At 36.3% G+C, this 22,071-nt stretch overlaps 1 protein-coding gene across 1 annotated transcript; it reads left to right on the top strand.

Annotated features, from left to right (window-relative positions):
- Window positions 1-904: 904 nt before the first annotated feature.
- Window positions 905-20,115, top strand: LOC107565879 (Nance-Horan syndrome protein-like; the record flags this gene model as incomplete). The annotated part of the gene is made up of 10 exons (XM_016251170.1): window positions 905-1,057; window positions 2,469-2,605; window positions 2,694-2,738; window positions 5,307-5,369; window positions 8,328-8,523; window positions 11,343-11,390; window positions 13,075-13,206; window positions 13,348-16,215; window positions 16,317-16,440; window positions 16,532-20,115. Coding segments are annotated over 10 exons (4,385 nt in total), but the record flags the coding sequence as incomplete, so codon positions are not given.
- Window positions 20,116-22,071: the final 1,956 nt, after the last annotated feature.

Here is a 22,071-nt window from a genome sequence, read left to right on the forward strand (position 1 = left end):
TGTGTGTCTTAAAGGAGCGCACACAGAGATAACACAGACACAGAGTTGTGCTCTATTGAGTTTGTGACCTAGATTGTGCTGCATTAATGCTGCTGTGTGCTAACGATGGCAAAGGAAGAGGAGATGTACGTCTATTCACTCACATTATAGTCAAAACTGCCTGCAGCATCCCAGCCAGACACACAGACAGTCTATGTCTATTCATAACCGAGACATGAATGTGTGTGTCTGCAATATGTGTGGTCACAAAACATGCATTTACTTTTCAACCACAAATAGTATAGATAGATAGATAGATAGATAGATAGATAGATAGATAGATAGATAGATAGATAGATAGATAGATAGATAGATAGATAGATAGATAGATAGATAGATAGATGACTTTAGTGACTGTGCTGGGGTGTAGAGGTGTTTGGTTTAGGTTCATGAATCAGGTGTTTGGCTCCATTAAGTTCTTTTGTCTCTCACACAGTGATGCATTAGCCACTGACAGATTGCAGCATTGATTTGCTAATGTTGGGCTATTTGATCAGCCACTCAGCTTATTTGCTCTTCACACCAGTTGCAGATTCTCTGAAAGCATTTGAGGAAGTCATTAGAACAGGTTTAGTTTTCAGCTACTGAGTTAAAGGTCTACATTCTTAACCAGCTCATAGCAACTGAAGACTATTGTTTCACTTTGTGTGAACAGATTATCTTGGCAAAGCTTAGAAAGTTAAGAGGATGTGCAATAATGCCTAAATCTAACAAAATGTATTGAGGTTTATGGTTAATAAGTGGGAAGAATATATGTTGTAAAACAATTTGTTTGTGTCTTTAACATGTCAACATGAATGATAAAACATATGGTTACTGATGTACAAGTGATATTTTTGTAACCTATTTTCTCTTTCATCTGCAGCGCTATCTAATCTGGACATTGAGAGTAAGCTGAGTGGACATTATCAGGCTCCATGGCACCTGCAGAGAAATGTGTTCCTGCCATCGACTCGGCCCGCCTGTGTGGAAGAGCTGCATCGAAATGCCAAACAGAGCCTGCGGGCGCTGTACAGAGGTTAGCTGCACTTATAAATCAATACTAATCAGTTTTCAATCACCTAGTGAACACCTTCTGAGCTCATCTAAGCAAAGTTGATCGCTCTAGTCAAAATCCTCCATTCACTGGCAGTGAACACTGCCCTCTAGAGGAGGAATATGGAAGCATCAAAAATAAATAATGTTTTTTTTTGTTAGTTTTTTCTTCTAAAGGACCAGTGTTATTTTAGTATTAATTATATACTATTATAGTATTTGTTAATATTTTGAATTAGCTTTATTTTTATATTTTCATTTAAAATGTTAGTAATGTTGTTAGTAAGGTTGCTTTATTTTTTCAGTTTTTGTTTTAGTTTTAGTCATTTTAGTGCTTATTTTATTTCAATTAGTTGCCAAGAAAACAATTCTAATTTTCGTTTGTACGTTTTTTTTTTTTAAATCTAATATTTATATTTCATTTCAATTCAACATTTTTAAGGAAAATATTTTTATCAGTTTTATTTTGTTAACAATAACAACACTGTAAATGACAGGGTAGTATTGTCAATTTTCATTTTCATTTATTTAAAGTTTTAGTAATTTTGTCAAGTGCTTTTGTCATTTTTATTAGTTTTTTTATGTTTATTTCTGTTTTAATTTTTAGCAATTTTAGTGCTTATTTTATTTCAGTTATTTGCCACAGCATTCATTTTTGTCAGATAGTTGTTTAAATTTAAGTTTTTTTAATCTAATATGTATAATATTTTATTTTATTTGATCTTTATTTCAAATAACAGAAATTAATTTAGATTTTTAATAGTTTTAGTTTTAAGTCAACAGTAACAACACTAAATAACAGGATATTATTTTCCTTTTTTAATTAATTTTACTATTAGTAATTTTTTATGTGCTTATGTGTAATTTATATATATATATATTCATTTTATTTCAGTGTGGTTAAATTCCTTGTTTTTAAATAAAATTTTGTATCTAATATTTATGTTTTATCCAAGCTGTATAATAGTTTTAGGTTTCATTTTAATTGAAGTCAACAATAACAACACTGTAAATGACAGGATATAACTATTAAAACTATAGTAATATGAAACTGTATATTCTTAAAACAGAATAAATGTATTTGTATGTGTAATGCAAAATGGGAAAAACAGCAAAAGAATGTCAGATGACAAAAACGATCCACATGCTACGATACATTAAATCTTTAAATCTCCACTTTACATATCAATTATAAATGTCAAAACGTAAAACCAAATGCTAGTGGTGCTTGCAAGCATCACTGTTATTATATTGTTTTTAGGTAAAGTTAGTGATTTGAACAAACCCCAACAGTGAGTATTAAGCTTCAGTGTAACCCGTCCAGCACCATTTTCTGCTCCAGATATAATTGTTCATTTATGGATTTGTCTGTTGTGTGTGAAACTGCTCATCAGACCAGCAGCAGAGGCAGGAGGTCGGCGAGAGAGAGCGCAGGGTGACCATTTCCATCTCCATGGCTCCGCCCATGCCCACCTACCCGTCGCCCCGTGCCCACCGCAGACGCCAGCAGAGAGACAGACCCCTCACCACGGTAAGCATCGGCCCGCCGGCCTGCAGCTCTGATCTGTAGTGTGATTCCTGTAGACGGAGTGTTGATGATGGTGTGTCTGTGTGTTTAGGAAAGGACAGAGAGAGACATAGAAACTCAGACAACACAAGCACAGGTAAACACACACCTGTGTGTCACGCTGAAACACTGCATGGAGATCTTTGATTTTAGCTTGTTGTTCTTTATTTTTGTATTTTTGCCTTGTGAAAAAGACGTACACTTTAGCATTCTTTTCAAAAAAGCATTTATAACGCAAATAACATATTTTAAAGAATATGCTTAAGCACATAGTTAATGTAATATTTTCAGACAGTTTATTGCATGTTATTTGAAATTAAATTAAAATATATCATAGTTTAAATTTATGCTAAATGCAATTAGTTGATCTTAAGGGTGTTATGAGAGTGACCCACTTAAATTGTATGTCTTTGCATATAATTTCTTAATTTCTTATTTTGTCTTTGAAATATGGTTAAAGTTTACTGCCGAACATTTATAGTACCGGTACACTAAAATGTACTTTAATGTCATTTCTACTGAAAGTTGTATGTTTATGTATTTAAATACATAATACATAAATATATATACACATTTGAAATGGTGAAATTTGCAGTTCAGTACATTTAAATGTAATTGTTATATTAACTTTAGCCTCTTAAATTTCACCCCCCTTTCTGAACATAGATATGAAAATAACACAAACGTAAATGGTTGTAATTCATGAACTCTTTGGAATACATGCCTAAGGCTGGCATTTAAAAAAAATGAAAGGGTAAAAAAGTTTTGAAAAGAAGTTTAAGTTTACTGTAAAGAAAATGCACTGCACTAAAAAAAAAAGTTATAAAACTGCATGTCTAACTAAGTTATGTTCCAAATTTGAAGTTGATATCACAAAAATTGCAGTCCCTGTGAGATTTTTTAGTCCCTATACCAAAAATAGCCACTGGGTGACACCTAAACTCTAAACCTAAAATTTTTAAAATGCATTTTCCTGTCACAAATTTATACATTTCTGTCACAATATTATTTTGTTTTATTTTTATTATATAAATATTGCAGTCAATTTTGTAATATTACACTTGAAACACTGCCAAAAGGGGGGAGGAGCCCGCTAAAAGAATTTAAAGTACCATTTCCATAACACAATGTCAAATTTAAAAATAGTTCCACAGGATGAATTTTGAGTTTTGAACTTTCAAATAATGTCTAATTTTGGATGATTAGTAAAATATGTGATAGGGGAAAAGGGTAATAAAAAAGATTGCCAGGCAGTTAACAGGTTAAATGTAATATTGAATAACACACTTCAGTTAAAATTATAATTAAATATTTTACAAGTGCTTTAGTATGCTAGTCAACACATCAAAATGTGTACTTTAATGCATGATAAAAAGATTATTAAAACATAATGATTTCAAATGTTTTTTTTTTTACTTTTCATTTGATATTATTAGAAAATGCTCTTTTTGAAAGTACTAACTGTAAGTGTTTTAAGAAATATATGAATGTGTATTTACTCTTATTAAGTACACTTTCAGTTCACTAATATTATATTATCTGCAAGTATGGTTGCTTAAAAATATGCTTTTAGGATTTTACATATGCTACAAGTGCACACTTAAAACAATTAAGCACACTTCTTTTTCACAAGGGTCATACCTTGCAAAGTATGTTACCAACATGCACGTACTTCACAGTCATTTAGAGATTTTTGACATTTTCTTTGCACTGATGTTCGTAAAATCATAATGTTTTAGTTTATGCATTTATTTTCAGCCTCATAGTTTGTATCTGTAAAGCAGATGCAGGTAAACAACTATATTAACCAGGTTGCCAGTTTCTTTCTTTTTTTACCCATGCATAAGTAGTCATTTCAGTCAAATGATTATTTAATGATTATTTTGATCTAAAAAAAAAACAGGGAGTGTCTCTCTGGATGTCGTGCTTTAAGGACATAAAGCACTCACTTATTTGTACCAGGCTGGTCATTATGAAAATAACTCCTCTTTTGCAGCAAGCCATGTGGACAAACAACGTTCATTTCTTTGTTAAGCCTCCTATAATAACGCTATTTATTTCAGGATGTTCATGGGTTGCTGACAGGTGTTCAGTCATCTGTGCTGGATTACATATCTTTACTTGGTACACCATGACTTAGAGAAATATTTCACCCCCCCAAAAAAATTTTAAATGTGCTTATTTACTTACTCTCAACGCCATCCAAGATGTTTTCTGATGAGGAGTTTGTTTCCTCATCAGAACAGATTTGGAGAAATTTAGCATTCCATCACTTGCTCACCAATGGGTCCTCTGCAGTGAATGGGTGCCGTCAGAGTGAGAGTCCAAACAGCTGATAAAAACATCACAAGTACATACTATAGTCCATCAACAGAAAATAAAACAATCCAACATTAAGGCATTTTAACTTTAAATCATCACTTCTGGCCATAACGTATGTGAATTCGGTGTTGTAAATGTTTCAGTGCTGCAGAACTGAGGACAACTTTTTAATTATATATAATCACCTAAATGTATATTATCACGTTGTTTTTTGACAAGCACAGTGAATCACGGCTGTTCTTTCAGTTCCAGTACGGAAGCAGATGCAGCCTCATTGTGTTCATTTCTGTGTTTATGTTCATCCTCATATTCATGTCCATTTTTGTGTTTGTATGTGTTGTAGTTCCAAAGCACCCGGTCCTCCTCCCCTACTGAGTGTTGTCATTTTTCCCCATGGAGCAGAAAGGTATTTTACCCCCAAATGTCTCCTAAATCCTATGTTCACGCTGATCTGGAAACAGTTTACATCCATAATCAAATCATAATCATGGGGATGAGGCCAAAACTGCTTCCAGATCAGTGGTTTAACGGAACATCTTACATAAGATTTGGTTTGGTAGAACCTTCAAAACACGTCTGTGTTAATGTTATTTAACACACATAAGTTTTATTATAAACATATAATCAGATGTTGTTAACTTCTGAATGTAAACCAAATCTTAACAGGACTCTTTTTGTGTTTGTCTAACATCTATAATTCTTTAAAACTTCTCTTCTGATGCTACTACCTTCTAACATCAGCCTGAACTTTCATCTGGATATGCCAATGTCAAAATGATGATCTTCTGTGCATATGTGTGCAAATCTGAATTATGGAAAATGTGTGTGAATTGATTTTCAGGGCCATTTTTGACCTTTATAAGAGCATACACTAACGTTCAAAAGTTTTTCTTCTCAGCTTTTTATAAATGAGGCCCCAGAACTTATTTTCAGAATTGTGAGATAAAATGTCTTTATTTACATTTTTTTTATAACGTGGAAATGGGCTTCCATATGTTTTTGCATATACAAGTCACTTTGAATTATCTTCATTATCTTTGCCCTCGTTTCTGACCCTGGTAATGCTGTATAAATCAACACTAGCACAGACTAATAAAGCACTGCCCTTCTCATAGCCTCTCCAGCATTATGCTCCTGAAATACTATGTGAAGAATGTCTACGGGAAACACACACACACACAGAAGTGCGCAGGTCTGAGGTTTCTTAATGACAGGGTTTCCAGGGTAGAGCTGCTGTCTGACTGTGTGTGTGTGTGTGTGTGTGTGTGTGTCTGTGGCAGAAAAATATAATTGCCCATCAGCTCCCGGCACTGTGGCTTACCCACAAACCCCTGCCTGAGTGACTGACTCCAAGATGCTTTAAAGAGCGAACACTCTGTCATAAGTTCCCTTTTGAAATGTTCTCTTCACTTGTCACTTGCTGTTGCTTGTCTTTTCTGATCCATTTTAAGGCATATTTAGGGTCCATTTAAATTTAAATAAAAAATGTAATAAAAATAGCTTAATTTCTTAAAGTTACTGGCTGTGATGGGATTTGGCAACATAATGCATGCTTTTAAGTAAAACGAAGAAACAATATAATACAATATATATATATAAAGTAATATATAATATAAAGTAAGATGATCTAATCTCTCATCAACACAACCAGTACAAGATGTTTTATGCTGCAAGTTTTCCTCTAGAAATTAATTTAGTGACACATAATAATGGAATAGTTGGGACACTAATGAAAAAATGAGGAACAAATTCACATGGTTTATATTTTTGTGCAGTTTTACGTATTCATACTGGCTCATCCTGTGTGGTTGCAATGAATATGGAAAAATAAACACTGTCATTATTTGCTAGTTTTTTTATATTTTACAAAATATATTATTATTGCTATTATTTTATTATGTTCATACTTTACAATAATGTATCACTCTCTATTTATATATAAAAACAGTATTATTATTATTTTTAATGTTGTTTATTTATTAATATTTTTTATTGATTTATTGTTTAATCACTTGCCATTGCAAGATTGCCAAAAGTTTCATTTTGGACTCTAGACATAGGTTTTGTAGACATATTATAAGGTTCACTTTCTCTGGTTTCCTCGTGCTCCTATACGCTCTGTGTTTCTCTCTTTCTGCTGCTGAACTTCATGAATGGCATTCTTTCATTCCCCTGATGTCTCGTTTCTTTTCTAATCAAAATAGCTTTTGAACACGAGCCAGATGGAGAAATCAAACCGTCACATTTGGCTCTTTCCCCCCTTGCTTTCCCTCCTCTCCTGGCCATTTTGGCTCCATACACTCCTTTTTTCTTTTCTTTTTTTCCTGCTTTGATCCCGTGTTTTTCAAAACTCCACTTCACCCCTTGCCCCTCATTTCAGTGCCGGTAAACAAAATGGTCATAAACTCCCTTTGATTCTGTCCGTCTGTTTTTGTGGCGCTTCCCTCTTTCTTTTCGTCCTCTTCTGGTTTTGGGAGAAGTTTCCGTGGTAACACTTTTTTTTTTTTTTGGCTGCTGTTTATTGTGAGATCCTCATTGGCCGGCTGGGAAAAGGACACACAAAGACTGAATATCACAGCTCGCTTTAACACTGTGCATGTTCATATGTGGCTGGGTGACAGCCACTAAACTCTCCAAACCTCTTTAGTTAACACTCTGTAAACTCCACAAGGTAAGTTAACTAATTAGATTAACTGCTAAATTAAATATCTGACAGGATTTAGCAAGTGTACTTCAGCTGGTTCTGTGAGTGACAGTTGAAAAGAAGGAATTGAACTTGCGTTGTGTTGTATACTTCATGAGAATATGCATTTCTTATCACTTTTTCTTGAAACTGTTGTACACTAATGCATCTCCATTGCTATTTACTTTACATTTTTCAGTGCTTTTTTATGCATGTGCATGTAGAACTAAAAATTTTAATTTGATCCAATTTTAAGTATGTTGTTCCACTTTTTCATAGACCTCATGAAATCAAAATAGATTGTTGTGGGTTTTTTGTCTATGTCTGTTAGCACTAAAGTATATTGCACACAAGTGCACTGCTAAATGTTAACTTTTAGCATATGTACACATTGAAAATGTTGTCTTCTTTTCCAGGAAAAATGAACCAAAAGCAATAATGACGTATCCAGTTGCTGTAACAAATCGAACCAAGACCATTGGCTATTTATAAGAAAAACAGCCCAACTTCCTGTTCCAATTGGAAATATGCCAATTTAGAAACATAAACTGCACTTATCAAGTGAATTCATGGGGTCTTAAGGATTAAAGCAAGTGGAACCATCATCGATTTGTTAGATACATCTATAAAAGCTTTCCCAACCTCAGTAACCTCATATTCATCACCGTAATGTTCTTCTAGGTTGCTCCTCCAGTGGATTCAGATTCAGAGGTGGTGGCTTTGGGCCACTGGCCGAAGTGCCCGATCCCGAATGTGGCCTCAACGCTGGACAAACAGACCAACTGGGCTGGAATCTTACCACTGCCCACCCCAGAGGAGAAGATGAAGACGGACTCTCAAGTCATGAACTCATGCATCGTTCCCATTAACGTAACAGGTAAATAGCCCCTAGTGTTTGCTGCCGATAATGCATGCTGAGTCAGGGCTGAGTATGACACTTCAATGGTAGCAGCATATAATGTTTTTTTTGTAAAATATAATTTCATTATTATAAGGAAAATTAAAGGTTGCATTTATTTTACTATTGCTCAAGTACATACTATAGGGCTCAAGTCTGGTGACGCTGTCACTGCTGAAGGAGAACTTTGGTCCATTAGAATCTAGTGTTGTTGTAAATGTGTGTAAAAAAACAATCGGTGTAATAACAATTTGTTTGTCATAAATTGCTAGTAGATTTCACAAACAATTACAAAGAAATGGCAAGCAACACATTGAATTAAACAAGAACCTTTGAAGGGGAAATACCAAAATTGTATTTTCTAGTAAAACATGCTCCAATAATCTACACTGTAACAAGAATTTTAACAGATAATACCAGAAGCTTTTGTGCCAATTCTTGATTAAAATGCCATTTCTGTCATTGACAATGAACTGTAGTATTAGTAGTAGTAGTTCCAAACATAACAATTAGTGCATTTCGTGTTTTTATTTTTTATAAATATATTTGAGCCATTTTGTGTATCTCATGCAATTCAAAAATGTACAAATGATTTTAACAGCTGTTATGCAATGATTGAAAGCTACTGAGTTGTGATACAGGTAGGGTTAAGGACAGGTTTGGTGGTATGGGTAGGTTTAAGGGTTGGGTAATGGGGTCAACAGTGTACAGGGGTCAATTTGATTACTATAAGGAAACACTGTTTATATTACAACATATTGATAAATTAATAAGTATGTTTTTTTTTAAACTGATTTGTTTTCTCTTGTTGATGAGAGAAATTCAAGGAATATCCTGTTTAATTACAGTCAAACCAAAAATCATTCAGATACCTTCATAATGTTTCACATTATCACTATAGTTTAGAAAATGGTGAAAAGAACTCAGAGTTAAACTGTGTCAGAACAAATTTATCTTGATGATGCCATCCTTCTGTTAGACTGTCTCACAAATGAATTAGCTTGAATAGCTGTCAGCTGTTAAATTTAAGTACACAATTAGATGACACCAGTTTAGGTCAACCAATTACCAAGCAATGCTTAATTTTGTTCAGTCTGTGGTGTAAAAAGGTTGCATTAGCAATTAAAGAAAAACACTTAAGCACAACATAGTCAGGTCAAAGTGTCTGAATTTTTGGTCCCACATTTTTTATCAATTTTAGTGCACTGTATGATGAATTTTTTATAATATGTCACAGTTTACTTTATTTTGCTATCTTCACTTACATAAATGAACTATAGTGTCCTGCACCCACTAGTAAAAAAAAAATATATATATATATAAAAAATATATCTGGTGTCTGAATGATTTTTGGTTTGACTGTATATACAGTAGTATACTGATATAAGTGTTGAGACAATAACAACATGATTTGCAACCAAATTACAACTTGTGTTATGACTTTAGCAAGCATTTAGCTAAATTTAATTAACCACCACCCCTTAACACAAATGTTGTTACAGCAGCTAAAAGTCCAATGCCCGTAAAGGTTAGTAAACATCCATGAACATTTACAAATGATGACTAGTCTTAACTTGAGCAAAAACATGAGCAAATGATTAATACATATTTGTAAAGGTGTGTAAATAGGATGAATTCAGGTCATTCTGGACTCTTTTTTTTTTTTTTGCCAGAGATGACTGCTCGTAAAGGTACTAATTATTAGTAAACATTTATAAACATTTACAAATGATGAATAGTTTCAACTAGATCGGGTAATGCAAAAACATGAACAAATGATTAATAAATGATTTGTAAAGATGTGTAAACAATCAAGAATACTACACAGCAAACACAGACCAAATATGTGACCCTGGAGCACAAAACCAGTCATAAGTAGCACGGGTATATTTGTAGCAATACCCAACAATTCATTGTATGGGTCAAATATTATCGATTTTTCTTTTATGCCAAAAATCATCATGTTCCATGAAGATATTTTGTAAATTTCCTACCATAAATATATCAAAACTTAATTTTTGATTAGTAATATGCATTGCTAAGAACTTCATTTGGACAACTTTAAAGGCGATTTTCTCAATTTTTTTTATTTTTTTGCACTCTCAGATTCCAGATTTTCAAATAGTTGTATATTGGCCAAACATTGTCCTAACAAACCATACATCAATGGAAAGCTTATTCAGCTTTCAGATGATGTAAAAATCTAATTTTCAAAAAATTTACCCTTATGACTGGTTTTGTGGTCCATGGTCACATATGTGACCTTTACAGGCTGTGATTGAGTGAATAATATGTTAACATGAATAGTTTGTGATGTGCTTAAAATGACCAATTAAGCTATTTTTTTCACCACATTTTACAATGTTAGATAATATGTGAACTGAACTTTATTGACATTTGTTAGCATTTGAAAGTACATTAACACATTTCTTTTAAAATCCTTTAGATTTTTGAAAAGTGCATGATGATATGAACTGGATGTTTGATGACATAAGCATTTTAATTTACATGAAATAATGATCTGTTAATTATTAGGTAGTGTTTAATAAGTTCATTAGTAAACATTAACAAGCACATTATCTCATACTTCTAGCTATGTGAATATATATTTACAAATGATCTGTTAAGCATTACATACTGTTTATTAATGGTTTATTAATGAAAAGTTAAAGTTATGTTACACCTCATAACTAAATCTAACTGAGAGTATCATCATCTTGACCAAAGTTCTCCTCTGGCATCAATGAACAGAAGGATTACCTTGTGAGTACGCTGAATTTTGCGTGTATTGTTTTCAGAGGAGGGAGCCAACTCTACTTCCCCCTCAGCGATATCAGCTTTCCTAAGTGAGAGATCTTTTACATGTCCATTAAGTTTCCCCCTTCAGTATCAGTGACACTTCATTCCCTAACCATCACCATCTAGAATAATGTGCGGAAAGAGAAAAGGGGTTGCCATCTCAGCCATAATAACACTCTCATTTTGGCTATTATAGCTTTCTAATTTAATGAAAAGTTTTGATTTTCACATTACTAGCACATGCTGTTATAAGTCAGCGTTAAGTGGCCAATAACTTTATAAATGAAGAGTTAGTAGTCCTGAAACATAGATGGCTAAAGTAAATGTGTGATTTTTTAGTTCCTGGTTTTAAAGGGTAGATTATAATGGCTTTAGACATTTGCTGTTGTAGACCTTTTGCTTATTCTCATAAAAACATGTCAGGAAAATGCTTGACAGACAGAGGCAAAAAAAAAAAAGTAAAAGCATGGGCTGTTCCGCTGTTTTTTTTTTTTTTTTTTAAAGGTTGAATAAGGCCATGATCAGACCCTTTTTATTCCATGACATGTGATTAATGTTTAAACATAGATGAAACATGGTTTTGAGAATTTCTTTCTTCAAGTTGTTAGAAGGGCCCAAACTGAAGAATCACCCAAATACATTAGAATAATAACAGTATTAGACGCACTGGAAAGTAGGTTAAAATCTGCAAGTCATGAAATTTGAAACAAAAAAGTTCTTAGTTGTCATGGTAACTTACTTTGTGCCAGGAAATGCAAAGAGTCAAGAAAGCGTTTTGTGCATGCTAATCAGTTGCATTAGAATTACAAAGAGGCCAAATATATCTACTCTGGGCTTGACTGGAACGGGACATTTGAGGTGCGCGTGTCAGCAAGGATTGAGTCAAAGACAGTGTTGACTGGAAATTGCACATCACAGGCACAGTGGTGTAATTGGTGCTCAAAGGGCCAAGCCTTGCAATCACATGAGAGTCATGATGCATGACACTGGACAAACATCAAAACAAATAGAGCTCAAGAGTACAGCAGCAGACTGCAGTCTAGAGTAAGGCTGGGGTCGGGTAGGACAGCAATTCTCCCATTTTCAACCCTGGTTGTTTTCTGTTCTGACGTCCTGAATATGTCGCTCCTTTCACCTTGCATGATGTTGCGTATTGTCCAGTGTACTTTTGTGTCAGTTAAAATATTTTAACATGAATGAAAACCATCTTTTTGTTGCATTTATGATTTTATAATACATACATTTCTTTCTTCTGAGATGTGCTGTTAACCTTGTATATTGATGCATAACTTGTGTAGAAAGTCAAACTTTTTTTATACATGTGACATGAAAGCAGTTATATACTGTAAAACGTCAAATATATACTCTGTATAGAAATGTATATATATATATATATATATATATATATATTAGTTAAGACACTAGTTATATTAGTTAAGATACATTATTTTCATCTTGACTAAAATATTGTATTTAGCATCAAAAAATACTCTCTATATAGATATATATATATATATATATATATATATATATATATATATATATATATATATATATATATTAGTTAAGACACTAGTTATATTAGTTAAGATACATTATTTTCATCTTGACTAAAATATTGTATTTAGCATCAAAAATCTCAGTGGTTTATGAGTGTGAGAAACGGGAGGGAGAAGTAGAAAAAAGTGGATTGCACCCAATAGCCTCTCACATGTCTGGTGCTCTTTGCAGGGGTTGGGTTCGACAGAGAGGCCAGTGTGCGCTGCTCACTAGTCCATTCGCAATCAGTGCTTCAACGGCGAAGGAAGCTAAGGAGACGGAAAACGATCACTGGCATTCCCAGACGTGTGCAGCAAGATTTTGGTGTGTGGACCTGTAACATTCTTTTATTACTCTATGTTTTCATTATTTGTTTATTTACAGTAAAGAATAAGGCATACAATAAGAGTAAATGGCATGTATAAAACATTATTTATTACTGAAAAATCGTTTATTGTTTTTTAGATTCTGACGAGTCTCCAGTGGCCAGAGAACGTACAGTGATGGTCCATAACAACCCTGAAATTTGCCAAGAGGATCTCACACTCTCTCGTCTCAACACCAAGGACTCTGGTTGCCAGACAGAAGAATCCCTGATTGTTGGGGCTGCACCCTCACGTAGACGGATCAGAGCACAAAGGGGGCAGGGCGTGACTGTGTCACTGTCCCATTCCACAGGCAACATATCTTCTCTGCCTGACAACTCTGACACAATGTTCACCACCTCAGTAGGCTCCCGTCTGCGTTCTCGAAGCCTCCCGCGTGAGGGAGGGCGATTGGTGGACGAAGGCCATGATAACAGTGATGAGGATGACGAGGAGGAGGATGAGGAAGAGCTGTCTCCGTTTGAGGCAGAGGACTTCCTACCAGTCCCAGGGGAACATATTCTAAAAGATTATGAAGAAAGCACTGATGACCAGGCAATCCCAGAGGGCCAGCATAACAGTTTGAAATTCAAGCAGCATGCTGGAAGTACAGAGCATGACTGGATAGAGAGGGGTCGATCCCATCTGCCTCGGAAAGCTGACATGGGTAGCTGTGAGATTTCCTCCAGTTCTGATACATTCAGTAGCCCCATTCACTCCGTTTCCAATGCTGGTGTGCTGACTAGCCAAATGGACCACAAGGAGGATCACCAGTCCTCGAGCGGCAATTGGAGTGGTAGCAGTTCTACCTGTCCCTCCCAGACATCAGAGACCATTCCACCTGCAGCCTCACCCCCACTCACCGGATCATCCCACTGTGATTCAGAACTATCGTTGAATGCAGCTACCAATACTAATGATGACTCCACCGGCTTCATTATTGATCCATATCCTGGAGACCGATCACAAGGCCTCCATAGCCATAGGACAGGTTCATTAACTTCCACTGCGACTGACATGCTTGATGATGCTGGAGCCAGCACTGCCAGTGAGGGTGAGTGGAGCTATCCACACTACAGGCACAACATGCCTTGCCATCCCGACTTCAGTCCTGAGCACTCTAGGGCAGAGAATATCCTAGAAAGTCCCAGTTTTGCTAGCATAGCCACTTTTGAAAGTTTAACAGATAGGCCACCATCTGAAAAGGCTGACACCACCTCACACTTTTCTGTAGATGCAGAGGGCTACTATACCTCCATGCACTTTGACTGTGGTCTTAAAGGTAGCAAAAGCTTCACGTATAACTATACATGCATAGATAAGCAGCAGGCAGAATATGGACATCAAACAAGCACACTTCAGAGACGTAGTCTCTCTCTAAGGAAACCAAAGGTGAAGCCATCCCCACCAAAACGCAGCTCATCCTTGAAGAAAATAAGCAGCCATGTTGGACCTCCCACTGACAAGAATGAACCAAAGAATGCTGTCGGTCAGAACAAATCTATGTCTTCCGGTGAGAGAACACAGCATGAGGGGTTGAACAGAGGCTACTCAAGTCAGCTGAAGAGTGAGGAGCCACTGGGGGCTTGGGGTGTTGAGAGTTCTACAGAGATTCCAGAAGTTGCTTTGTTTGGCTCCACAGAAACACATTCCTTCAAGGACGAGGGAGCTGTCCAGTCAGACTATGCAGATCTCTGGCTTCTTAATGACTTGAAATCCAATGATCCTTACAGATCGTTGTCAAATTCCAGCACAGCTACGGGTACCACTGTCATAGAATGCATTAAGTCACAGGAGAGCTCTGAATCCCAGACTTCCCAGTCAGAATCTAGGGCAACTACTCCTTCATTACCATCGGGGGAAAGTGAGTATAGATTGCCTTCACCTGAAAAGCTGGTAGGTCTAGCGTCACCGTCCAGTGGCTACTCAAGCCAGTCAGAGACACCAACATCATCTCTTCCATCGGCTTTCTTCCCAAACGCTCACCCAATGTCCCCTACTGGTGGCAAAAGGAAACCCAAAGTCCCAGAGAGGAAGTCCTCACTTGCTTCTTTTCAGAAGTACTCATCCAAAAGGGACCTGGAATTGCCTATCATACCTCCCTCCCATCTTGACCTAAGTGCCCTTCCCAATGTCAGCAAGCCTTCAATTCACACAAACCAGATGCACATCCTCCACCAGAGCAAACAAAAAGCAGCAGCTATAGCAGAAACCAAGCGTGAGAGTCTGGCAACTTCGGTTTCAAGTGATGAGCTGGCAGTCACTAGTCCTTTGGCCATCACTCCTATGGTACTTCGTTCAGTTCAACTACGTTCAGTTGGCAAATCTGGAGAAGGGAGCCACGATCGACCTATACCTGATACTGCCACTAGGCCTAAGTGTCCCACTGTGACTATCATTACCCCACCTACTCACAATAAACCCCATGAAACTAGGAAGCCTCCACCCTATAGACCCCTTTTCATAGAAACCACCTCTCAGGACAATTGTGAATCACTGTTTACCCCAGTAGATGGACTAGCTGCTAAGAATATAGCAAGCCATTTTGGTGCAAGAAATAGATATGACCGATTAGCCCCATCACCTCTTTGGAGCATGATTGCTTTTAAGGCCCCATCTGAGCAGGTGAACATGGATGAAGTGATGTCTGAAAATTCTCGAGAAGTTGCAGAAGATGTGAGCACCTCAAATAATTTATTTCCCCAGAGTAGTCTGGAAGTGGAGCAAATCCAACCATGGAAATCTGAGCCAAATGAGGGAATCCCTTGTCAGAATGGTCTTGGAAAGAGGTCAGATGGTCTTGACCAAGTGCCTGATATTGTCAATCAAAGATCAGAGACATTGCAAGCTTATCTAATCAGCAGTGCTGAAGAAGAATCTATAACATCAGGTGTTCCAACCAGAAGTGCCTCACAGGAACTTGTAGAGGAAGGGTCAACACCAGACACAGAGGACTATTTCAGCAAAGGTTTGTTTGTGTAATATTTCTATTACTAAGTAAACTAGCTTCAATTTTGTGTAAAGTTTAAACATTTTGAATTGGAATGAGTTTTAGAGTTTCTATTTCAGAGTCCACACCAAGCGATCCAACTGTGTCCCCTCTGACAGACGAATCCAAAACCGAGGATGATAGTGTTTTTCTTTCACCAAGTAAAAGTCGCACAACAGAGGATCTCTTTGCTATGATTCACAGGTGTGTTTATCTAGTAGATTTTAGTAGATTTTAGAAATGACTGAAAATCGCTAAATGTTTATTGTCTCTTGTTTTGTTTTTGCCATCTCAGGTCAAAACGAAAAATGCTGGGCAGGAAAGATTCTGAAGAAATGTCAGTGCGGAACCGTTTACCGGTTGTTTCTGGGAATGAATCTGCTACTAATCCTGCAACCTCGCCCAGCACCCCAAACATGCCTGCAAGTCCATCTACTCAAACTGGGGCTCAGAGAACCCCGGGCCCAATTTACAGGAGTGCCAAAAAGTCCAGTACCTCAAATGAAGAGTTCAAACTGCTGCTGTTGAAAAAGGGAAGTCGGTCCGACTCCAGTTATCGCATGTCAGCTACAGAGATCCTTAAGAGCCCCGTTGCACCCAAAAGCCCCGGTGAGCTCCTGATGGAAGGTTCTAGACCATTTGAGGAGCCTCTCTCTCCTTTACAACAACAACTTCCAGAGGGAACTCCCGAGCAAATGCCCAGCCCCTTTCCCAAATCGTATGCTGAGGGCTTTTCTCCAAAAGCTTTTCCCACATCTGCCTCAACTAGACAAGGCCGGTCAAGGATGCCGCCAGCTGCGAATAGCAGCCGCTACAGTACACGCAGTCGGCTGTACACTGCTCCCATGCAGGCCATATCAGAAGGGGAAACAGAAAACTCAGATGGAAGCCCACACGATGACCGTTCCTCCTGAAAAATGCATCTTGACTTTTAGAATCAGTTTAGACACAATCTTTGACATCAGGTCCATAATGCTAGGCACTTGGCATACTCAATTCTGTTCTTAAGAACTAAGAAGACCGTAAACAAAATACGTAGCGTCTGTACCATTTTGTATCAAGAAGAACAAAACATTCTAATAATGATTTTCAGTAGTGGTGTTCTAATAACTTCCATAAACATATTTATTTTATGTGAATACTGTGTTTGCGTACCTTCCATTTTAGAATGAGAGTGGAGAAAACTACATGATAAAAATCCATCACTTTGTAATTACTCACAGTGAATCAATTGCGGATGCTTTTTGTCACACACATTTAACATTGTCTAGAAAGATAAAAACAGTACTGTACTGGGGTAACTGTGAAAATGGGTCCAGATGGTATTAAAAGAAGGGAAATCTTTCTTGTACCTTACATACAAACTGTTTATGGCAGACAGCTTGGGACAATCAAAGAGTGGCCTTTTGTATAGTTAGCTGTAGCATAAATGGGCTAAGTGCTTTCGAGGTAGCCCGCAACTGGATCTTATTGGGCAAGAAATGTAGCTGTGTTGGATTATCCTGATGGCCAACCACTATTTTGCACTTCTTTTGGTACTGAAACATTGGTACTGGACATTTTAAAGAAATCTTACAAAAATGCCACAAAAGAAAAAGTGACATGAAAATAAATATCTATATAAAGAATATAAATTTAAAAAAATATGTATTTTTAATGAGATTAGCTTAAGAAGGTAATAGTCAAATTGTGTCCATATTTGGCATTTTTAAGATATTGAGCTGTTTAATGCACCATCTAATAATTTTAAAGCAATGCTGTAATTAATGACCACATGATTCTTCCCTTTCATTCAGTATTTATCTTTTTTAAGCAAATTTCTTTAAAAAAATCAACCCATTGTTTCTTTATCAATAAATTGATCTAAGAAAAATGATAACAGCTACAACACAGGCACTAAACGTATTCTGTGAATACTGTACCAATTGTTTCTAAAGCATATATATAATTCTGCTCTTTGTGAAGTGATTTTTTTGTTATTGATCACTGACCCACACAGCAGGACTAATACGGTGCAAGCGTTTTACAGCCAATTTGAAATTATGCCTCTACCGTAGTAGTTGTAGCTTTTCTATATTTCACTTTAATAGATCAAATTAACTGCATGCAATAAAACTTAAGAGAGGAGCCGATATTGGTACATCATGTTTAAGCGTATCAAGAAATTTGCCTCATCAGATTTCTAAGGCCATGAGCTGTTTTTTGTCAAAAATCTGATTGAAACACTCTTGACAATCTTTTTCAAAGACATTTATATGTAATAAACGGACTATGGCAGAATAATATTGTAGAAGGATAAGTAGAAGTTTTTAGAAGTGTGTAGTGGAAGTTTTGGTCAGGAGGCTTTTGCAGTTTGTGTTGCTTTGGGTTTGAATTTGCAATGTTGAGAGGCAATGAGGAAAGTTACAAGAAGGACTTAAAGCTTGGTATCATCCTTGAAACTGATGGAAAACATATTCCTTTCTCAATGCTGTTGCTGTTTGTAGCACAGACAGTAAAATATCCAAAGAAAGACTACAGAGGTGTAGAGTCACGTCAGACTGAGAGACAGAGCAAGTCTGCAGCAAGAAGGTTTGCGTCTTGATAAAGACTTTCTTTTGCTGGAGCAACAAATAAATCTGTGCGTATGAGGATGTGCTGAAAAGGATGCAAATCAAAGGAAAGAGGTTGTAAAAAAGGTTGCAAAGGACAGATGAAAAAACATGGACTTGCACTACTGTTTGGTTATCGTTAAGCTTTTTTAAAATCAGCTTCCAAGAGCCACCTCATGTTTTTCATTTTGGTACTAAAGCGAAAGGATTATTAGTATCTTGCTTTTATGAAATATTGGGCTTTGATACATTTATGACTGCAGATTTATTTATGGATTTATGGTCTTATGTTTTTCTTTTCAGAGGTTAAGCTTTAGTGGGTAAACACTGGTTTCAAAAGACAGTCGAATTTAATGCAGACAATAAAACCACTTATAAATAATATAAAAAATATGAATGGCATAAGCTACTCTGTTAATGATCCTTTGAAACCTAAAGGTGTCCAGTGGTGTATTTGGCATTTCTCTCCTTTGTACCATTGACCTTCTGGTGTGTTTGCAATTTACCTTGCTTGGTGAGATTTAGTCTTTGGATCAAGTATTTAAGCTGTCCTCAACTATTCGATCACTGACAACTAACTAGCTTTAGGTAAAGATGTTATACAAAGGGAAAAACACACATTTACAAATCTAAGCAATCTAAAAGTCGGCAAAGACTTTCACTATCCATCTTCAAAACAGAGGTAAACGATTTTGTAAGCTACCATTCCAACATTGTAAAGTCTAACCTTAAAATTTGCACTGATGTTTAGTATGTTTGAGAAGGTTTTCACATTGTCTATTGCTGTACCTAAGGCTATTTAAACAGGAATAGTTAACACATAGCAAAAGCAATTATGAATTGAAATCTCATATTGTTAAAGTTATAAAGCATGCTTGGTGAATGGTAACATGAAAGATTTGTGTACCAAAGGATTTCAGAGTCAGACAAACACTTGCTGTACTGAACACACACACACAGTTACGTGATGTCTCTTCTGGTACTAGACTGAAGTCTTCAAGCAACTAAAATGATTTTTTGTTGTTGTTGTTTTTTTTGTAAAAACTTGTAAATAGAATACCTTTTAAAATCGTTTCCAGGGTGTTTCTTATGTAAAATGTTTTCAAAGTTTACATTAATTATAAGCCTTTGTATATTTTTGATCTGTGCAACACTTTTGAGTCTTGTATTTATTTTTTAGTAATCTTTGTGGAAAGTCCCATTGTAAAATGTCTCTAAAATCGTTTGCCAGCTTGTCTGGCTGTTTAGTAAATGTGCATAGAAGAGGCCAATAAATGTGACTGCTTTAAACACGTAAACGCCTGTCTATGTAAATGTTCGATTATAAAGATAGGTGATAATGCTGAACTGGGCTGAAGTATGGTCAATTGTACCACATTTTAAGTCATATATTTATATAAAGCTCAAGGATGCAATGGTTTAAGTCTTATAACCAGCTAGATGCTGTGGTTTTGATTAATTAGTTAACTGAGAGCCACCAATGATGACATTTATCAAAATGTATTGATTGGCATAGATCTACAAGCAGAGGCTACGTAGGATAAGTACCTTGAAAAGCATCATGCTTGTATTGCGTAGATTAGGTCAAACACATTTTGCCCTCAAACTAAAATACTGAAGCCACAGTGCAGTTGTCAGTGTTTTAAAGGGGTCCTATTATGCTGTTTTACAATGTTTTGAATTTGTTTTGGGGGTGTACTAGAACATGCCCTTATGCGTGGTGGTTCGAAAAACGCATTATTTTTTTACATAATTTACATTATTACAATACCTTTCTCCCCATCCTGGCACAAACAGCTCGATTAGTTCCAGGTTTGATGAAGGCCCGCCTTCCGAAAAAACGAAATGTGATTTATCAAAATGTATTGATTGGCATAGATCTACAAGCAGAGGCTACGTAGGATAAGTACCTTGAAAAGCATCATGCTTGTATTGCGTAGATTAGGTCAAACACATTTTGCCCTCAAACTAAAATACTGAAGCCACAGTGCAGTTGTCAGTGTTTTAAAGGGGTCCTATTATGCTGTTTTACAATGTTTTGAATTTGTTTTGGGGGTGTACTAGAACATGCTCTTATGCGTGGTGGTTCGAAAAACGCATTATTTTTTTACATAATTTACATTATTACAATACCTTTCTCCCCATCCTGGCACAAACAGCTCGATTAGTTCCAGGTTTGATGAAGGCCCGCCTTCCGAAAAAACGAAATGTGATGTGATTGGTTAGCTGTCCCAGTGCGTTGTGATTGGCGAACAGTTTAGACGGTGTTTCAGTACTGCCCCGCCCCTTGCCAAAGCAGCAAGTTCCGTCTGTTTAGTCAAGGATGGCGTCAATATTGCCATATCAGTTTGAGCCGGATTCAGACCCCGAGGATATTGAACAAGAGGATCGCGTAGAACCTTTGCATGCACGTATATTGCAAGACATATTAGAGTGGTAAAGTTTTTTTCTGGCTAAATCACGTTTTAGATAGGATGTGACCAACCGCTGTACAGATAAGTGCATATGTATTATTTTTATTGTTATTTAATTCTAACATTATAACATGAATTGCAGTGAAACTGTTATACAGTTGAATTTATGCATACCATAGTCCAGTGTTTTCCAGGTGGCACATATATGCAAACTCATTCTCTGGCAGCAGGAGGCGCTGTTGGAGCAGTAGAGATCGAGGTTACAGTGATATAAAAACACCCGCACTCAATGTATAGGAAACACTGTAGTCTCATAATTGAAGTGTAAATTCTGCAGATTACATCATTGTCCAGTATTGCACTGTCAGCAATTTATTATAAAAACGTTTCATAATTGTAACACATATTTGCATACATAATTATTCAGGTGCATGTGTAATAACTTGCGAAAACTTGAGGCTACAGCAGCACTTTTTCTTCGTCGTCGTCTTGTCTGATGCACCACGACATCGCCCCTCCCCACCCCCCAACTATTCGAATTACCGTAGGCGGGAATTATTTTAATGATATTCTAATGGGCCGCTTTGTGACATCACAAAACCCGGAAAACAAACGCTGTAGTCCAAACGAGCCGTTCGTTGTAGTTCTTGAAAAGGGATTTTTTTTTTTACGAAATATCTCCCTTTGGAGTGGACTTTGAGATTTGTACGTTTGTAGATCTTTTTTATGCCCAAACGTACACACTGACTAAAATTCAAAAAGTGAAAAAGCATAATAGGACCCCTTTAAGAATGTAGATGTTTGCACTGATTAGATGAAGTGAAGATTAT

This window comes from Sinocyclocheilus grahami, unplaced genomic scaffold (assembly GCF_001515645.1).
Source record: "Sinocyclocheilus grahami isolate Dianchi unplaced genomic scaffold, SAMN03320097.WGS_v1.1 scaffold1033.1, whole genome shotgun sequence".
Classification (NCBI taxonomy): Eukaryota; Metazoa; Chordata; class Actinopteri; order Cypriniformes; family Cyprinidae; genus Sinocyclocheilus; species Sinocyclocheilus grahami.